Consider the following 6,692-nt stretch of genomic DNA (forward strand, 5'->3'; position numbering starts at 1 on the left):
CTTCATCTATCTCCACCCTGCAGCTATGATGGGAAGCCCAGCATGGCTAGAGAGCTCTCTATCTTAAACCCTTACATCCCTGCTTTCTGTATCCAATATGTTCCCAGGGGTCACAGTTCAAACCTCTCTCTGGGACCCATTTGTCAGGGGACTGCTGGCTGAGGGAGGGAGGGAGGGAGGGAGGGAGGGAGGGAGGGAGGGAGGGAGGGAGGGAGGGAGGGAGGGAGGGAGGGAGGGAGGGTTGTTTTTGGTGGACACCTTCTAGGGAAGCTCAGAGCTGGAGCCAGTGGCCTTTGGGTCAGAACTCATTGAAGGAGTGAAGGAGAGATGGTATAAAAAGAGTAGACAGACAGTGAGAAAGAGAGAGAGGGGCCAATCTTTCAGAAGATTGGATATACAACCAGCTGCTGTGCCGGGAGGAACGATACCAGGATAACTTGACTAGGATAACTTGTGCGTCTTCTCAGGGCCCGTACACTCCATCACTCTTCAGAGTCTCCATGGCCATGCTGATGCATTGCTGGGTGTGTGTGATCGCTCTGTCACTGACGATGACAACAAGCAATGCCTTACAAAGGTAACCTTTTTTTTTGTGTGTCTCACTGTATGAAGTCTACTCTGCAATGTGTTATGGTCCTCAGTGTTATGTTCCTACGATGTAATGTTACCCTACGATAGACAACAAAGGAGGTTGAACGGAAACTTGGAATGTATTTTATCCATTTAAACCAGGCTGTTTTGCTTCACTAACTCAATAGAGAATGTGTCTTTTTGGCAGAGCTGTAGAAACAACAATGTCATACTGACACGAGGACATATGGTCTTATATCACCAATGGTCCATGAATGCAGACTGGATTGTATAACCCCACCCCTGGTCACTCCCTATATATAATTCTACTGGATAGCCTTTCCTTACCATTGTCCTCTCTGATCAGGATCAGTCTGAAGAAGATGCCCTCCATAAGAGAGACTCTGCATGAGATAGGTGTGTCCCCAGCCCAGTTCTTTGCTGAATTGGCCCAGGAAAGCAAAGATGACCCCTCCAACAGCAACGGGACCACCCCCACCCCCCTCACCAACTACCTGGATGTGAGAGACCACCTGCACACATTGCACTGACCACACATAGATGCAATTGACATTGGAATAGTACATAAATGAGAGAACACAAAACCTATGTGTCACAGGTGGGCATTCTATTTTCTTTATTTCTATGTTTTCTATTTCTTTGTTTTTGGCCGAGTGTGGTTCCCAATCAGAGGCAGCTGTCTATCGTTGTCTCTGATTGGGAATCATACTTAGGTAGCCTTTTTCCCACCTGTGTTTTGTGGGTAGTTATTTTCTGTTTAGTCTCTGTTACCTGACAGAACTGTTCGCTTTCGTTTTGCTACTTTGTTCGAGTGTTTTTTGATAAGAAATAAAATCATGAACACTTTTCACGCTGCGCTTTGGTCCACTCCTTCCGACGACAGGCGTTACACTATGCCCAACTCAGTGGTGTAAATGATTCCTTGCTTCCTCTTCTCTCTTCTTCTCAGGCCCAGTATTATGGGGAGATCAGTATTGGTTCTCCTGCCCAGATGTTCAATGTGGTGTTTGATACAGGCTCAGCCAACCTGTGGGTGCCCTCTTACAACTGTTCCCCTCTCTATACTGCCTGCTGTAAGTACACACACACACACACACACACACACACACACACATAAAACCAATATGATTGCGTCACCAGAGATGAAGATGTTCCCGGATGATTATGACTCAGTGACCTTTGAACTCTCAGTTACCCACAACAGATATGATGCCTCCAAATCCCGAACACACATAGAGAACGGGACAGGTTTCTCCATCCAGTATGCCTCTGGAAACGTCCGAGGGTTCCTGAGTGAGGATGTGGTTGTGGTGAGTGTAACGCAACACCTCTACAGGAAAACAGCCTTCCTTCCCTTTCTCCTAATCTGTTTCCTATCACCTATTTTTATTGTCCTTTCTAATGATCAAATTTGGGAAATAATAGTTGACCTTACCCATAAATAGTGATCTACAGTAGGATCCTCTCACTGGGGGAAAAGCTTTATCTAGGTATTATGGAACAACATCTTACTCTGTGCTTCCTCTAGGTGGGTGGCATCCCAGTGGTCCAGGTATTTGCTGAGGTTACAGCCCTGCCTGCCATCCCCTTCATCTTTGCCAAGTTTGATGGGGTCCTGGGGATGGGCTACCCCAACGTGGCCATCGACGGCATCACCCCCGTGTTCGACCGCATCATGTCCCAGCACGTCCTCAAGGAGGACGTCTTCTCTGTCTATTACAGCAAGTAGGAGATATCACTATCCCTGTTCATATATACGGATTATTCCTCCACATACACAAATAAGTACTTTTATAATCTGTGAATTAGTCAAAAATATGTTTTTCTTCTCTCAGAGACCCAATGCACAAACCAGGTGGAGAGCTAGTGCTGGGAGGGACAGACCCAGACTACTACACTGGTACCTTCAACTACATGGGCACCCGTAAGGCAGGAAAATGGGAGGTCAACATGAAAGGGTGAGATGGGAAAGTTGTAGGAGTCTGTGTGCATGTTGTCTGTCTCTCTGTTTGTCTGTTGGTCAGTGCAGGTGCATTTGCATGTATGTGTGTACTGTATAGGGGAGGCAGGTAGCCTAGTGGTTAGAACGTTGGACTAGTAACCGGAAGGTTGCAAGATCGAATCCCTGAGCTGACAAGGTAAAAAGCTGTCGTTCTGCCCGTTAACAAGGCAGTTAACCCACTGTTCCTAGGCCGTCAGTGAAAATAAGAATTTGTTCTTACCTGACTTGCCTAGTTAAATAAATGTGTGTAATTCTCTTTCTGTCCCCCTCCCCCTTTCTCTACCAGGGTGTCTGTGGGGGAAGAGATGCTGTTCTGTATGGAGGGCTGCATGGCTGTGATTGACACAGGCTCCTCCTACATTACAGGCCCTGCCTCTTCTGTGTCTGTACTGATGAAGACCATTGGAGCCACAGAGCTGGCAGAGGGAGGGGTATGTACATCATAAATTTGATTATGCCGTGTGTCACCTGTCTATGACCCTGTGACATGAGCGGGTAAAAGCGGTGAGGGAGGAGCACCCTCCTCAAATCAAACCGTAATCTGTGCCGCTCGGTCATGTTGTAAACATGGCAACACGCCCAGATTAATTGAATGCATGATTTCCTGAACATATCCGTCTAGTCTTAATCAGATGAGGGAGTCCCTGATTTCTTGGTTCCAGAATGGCTGCTTCAAACAATGCAGGCTCCCGATGTCAAGTTGATTTTCAAAGAAAGGACAGGCCATAGTGACAAACAGGAATCTGATTTTCCCGGATAAGTCTCGTATTTGTTCACCAGCATAGGTTAAGATCATGTTAAGATCAGATTCGCTTCAGAGCATTCGTTGTTATGGTCTCTGATCAGGCTCTCTTTCAAGCTCTTTCTGGAGCCGGAAATTATGGTTTGACAAATCTCCTTGAATCACTAATCCGGAATACCCCTCTGGTGTGGACTAAGCTGTGTTTTTTTGTCCCCTTTTCAGTACACTGTGAACTGTGACCGGGTGAAGTCCTTACCCAGTGTCACCTTCCACCTGGGAGGCCATGAGTACACACTCACTGAAGAAGACTACATCTTATGGGTAAGCAACATGGAAATGATCATGACTGGGATACAGGTACAGGGTGATTGTCATTGATACCTTTCGCAGCTAATTATGTCATGTTTATTTTGTGCTTATACCATGGCATTGTTGAATACTCATTTCTGATTGGCTTGAAGGGCATTCTAGAACATACATTATTTCCCTATAATGCATGGTATATCAGCACGGCAGAATTCAATGGCTTACATGTTCTATATTTGAGCTGCTTTTGAAAGCAAAAGTTGAATTGAAAACATTAACGTTATTGCATTGTTGAATTTGATTTTCATAATAGCAAGCTAGGATGGATGGTTTGGTTAGATGAACTCGCAAGTCTGTTTGTTTGGTTACCAAGACAACTACTGTAGTAAACTTACTAGCTACTTCATAGATGTTGAACACAGCTTACAAAAAAAGATTGTAGTTTTGAAACTGCAGTAAAAGTGCAGTAACTGCAGACAACTGTGGTATTTTGGACGCAATAATAGCAGAATAGTTGAACTGCAGTTATACTGCACTGTAACTGCACTTACACTGCAAAACTACTGCAGTAAAAAAAACAGTTATTTTGGATGCAGTATTTGCAGCATACTGCAGTTATACTGCACACTAACTACAGTTATACTACAGTGTACTGCATTTATACAGCGCTCTGACTTTAAAAAAAAAACATCTGTTAACAACATTTCTACCTACAAATCAACACATCTTACTGGCAAATGTGTTCAATTATAGCCATGGTATAAAAGGGATAATCAACTCAGGGCTCGATGCAACTCCATGGAAGATTAGTTCCACTCCGCTAGCATGTCGTGGAACATACCTTCCACGTAGTTCATTATTTGCAAATGGAATTCATAGCCCCTGGTTGATTATCCCTTGCTTATAGCTGTGACATTGCATTATATACAGTTGAATTCGGAAGTTTACATACACTTAGGTTGGCGTCATTAAAACTCGTTTTTCAACCACTCCACAAATTTCTTGTTCACAAACTATAGTTTTGGCAAGTCGGGTTAGGAGATCTACTTTATGCATGACACAAGTAATTTTTCCAACAGTTGCTTACAGACAGATTATTTCACTGTATCACAATTCCAGTGGGTCAGAAGTTTACATACACTAAGTTGACTGTGCCTTTAAACAACTTTGAAAATTCCAGAAAATGATGTTGCGGCTTTAGAAGCTTCTGATAGGCTAATTGACATAATTTGAGTCAATTGGAGGTGTACCTGTGGATGGATTTCAAGGCCTACCTTCAAACTCAGTGCCTTTTTGCTTGACATCATGGGAAAGCCAAAAGAAATCATCCAAGACCTCAAAAAATAAATTGTAGACCTCCACATGTCTGGTTCACCCTTGGGTGCAATTTCCAAATGCCTGAAGGTACCACGTTCATCTGTACAAACAATAGTACGCTAGTATAAACACCATGGGATCATGCAGCCGTCATAACGCTCAGGAAGGAGATGCGTTCTGTCTCCTAGAGATGAACGTACTTTTGTGCGAAAAGTGTAAATTAATCCCAGAACAACAGCAAAGGACCCTGTGAAGATGCTGGAGGAAACAGCTACAAAAGTATCTATATCCACAGTTAAACGAGTCCTATGTCAACATAACCTGAAAGGCCGCTCAGCAAGGAAGAAGCCAAAAGCTCCAAAACTGCCATTAAAATAGCCAGACTACGGTTTGCAACTGCACATGGTGACAAAGACCATACTTTTTGGAGAAATGTCCTCTGGTCTGATGAAACAGGGAAAAGGGGAAGGCTTGCAAGCCAAAGAACACCATCCCAACCGTGAAGCACGGGGGTGGCAGCATCATGTTGTGGGGGTGCTTTGCTGCAGGAGGGACTGGTACACTTCACAAAATAGATGGCATCATGAGGCAGGAAAATTATGTGGATATATTGAAGCAACATCTCAAGATATCAGTCAGGATGTTAAAGCTTGGTCGCAAATGGGTCTTCCAAATGGACAATGACCCCTAGAAAACTTCCAAAGTTGTGGCAAATTGGCTTAAGCACAACAGAGTATTGGAGTGGCCATCATAAAATTTACCCAAATTATTGTGGGAAGCTTGTGGAAGGCTACCCAAAACGTTTGACCCAAGTTAAACAATTTAAAGGCAATGCTACCAAATACTAATTGAGTGTATGTAAACTTCTGACCCACTGGGAATGTGATGACAGAAATAAAAGCTGAAATAAATCATTCTCTCTACTATTATTCTGACATTTCACATTCTTAAAATAAAGTGGTGATCCTAACTGACCTAAGACAGGCAATTCCCTCCAGGATTAAATGTCAGGAATTGTGAAAAACTGAGTTTAAATGTATTCGGCTAAGGTGTATGTAAACTTCCAACTTCAACTGCATATACATTTATGGAAGTCTTCACCAAGATGTGTTGTACTTTGAACTCTATCTGTGTCTGTAGCAATCTCAGTTTGGAGAGGACATATGTAGCGTGACCTTTAGGGGTTTGGATGTGCCGCCCCCTACTGGCCCTATCTGGATCCTGGGAGCCAACTTCATCGCCCGCTACTACACAGAGTTTGACCGTCGCAACAACCGCATAGGCTTTGCCACAGCAGTCTGACAGGATCCTTAGCCAACAAGCTTTCACCCTCTCTTGCTCTTTTTTTTTTACTCGCTTTGTCTTTTACGATCAGCCTCTATTTCTCCCTTACTCTCAAACTATATCATTGCGTTTTTCTTTCTCTCTCTTTCTGCGACTCTTTATCACAGAGCCTCTTGTCCATATCTTTTTACAGTTCTTGCATTCTGCCATGTCAAGTAATCATTTTGATTTCAATCTGTGCCAATTGCACTCTTCTACATAATTGTTTTTTAGTTGGCGATAATTGACGTGCTGATAACAACAATTGACTTATGTTGTGTTATATAACCGTATCATATGGCATGCTGACGTCACACAGGTATCACATTGCAGCACAAATCCTCACGTAATAACACTATGTCCGACCTCGTATCTGCATTGTCATGACGTAACACGAATAAAGCTTGTTTA

The 6,692-nt window shown here is 43.6% G+C and overlaps 1 protein-coding gene across 1 annotated transcript; it reads left to right on the top strand.

Moving 5' to 3' along the window:
- Positions 1–291: 291 nt before the first annotated feature.
- Positions 292–6,692, top strand: LOC120058995 (renin-like). The gene is made up of 9 exons (XM_039007755.1): positions 292–577; positions 938–1,091; positions 1,541–1,664; positions 1,783–1,901; positions 2,120–2,316; positions 2,427–2,549; positions 2,880–3,024; positions 3,558–3,656; positions 6,099–6,692. The coding sequence occupies exons 1-9, from the start codon at positions 501–503 to the stop codon at positions 6,258–6,260; spliced, it is 1,200 nt and encodes a 399-aa protein (XP_038863683.1). The 5' UTR covers positions 292–500; the 3' UTR covers positions 6,261–6,692.

The sequence above is a fragment of the Salvelinus namaycush genome, chromosome 14 (genome assembly GCF_016432855.1).
Source record: "Salvelinus namaycush isolate Seneca chromosome 14, SaNama_1.0, whole genome shotgun sequence".
Taxonomy (NCBI): domain Eukaryota; kingdom Metazoa; phylum Chordata; class Actinopteri; order Salmoniformes; family Salmonidae; genus Salvelinus; species Salvelinus namaycush.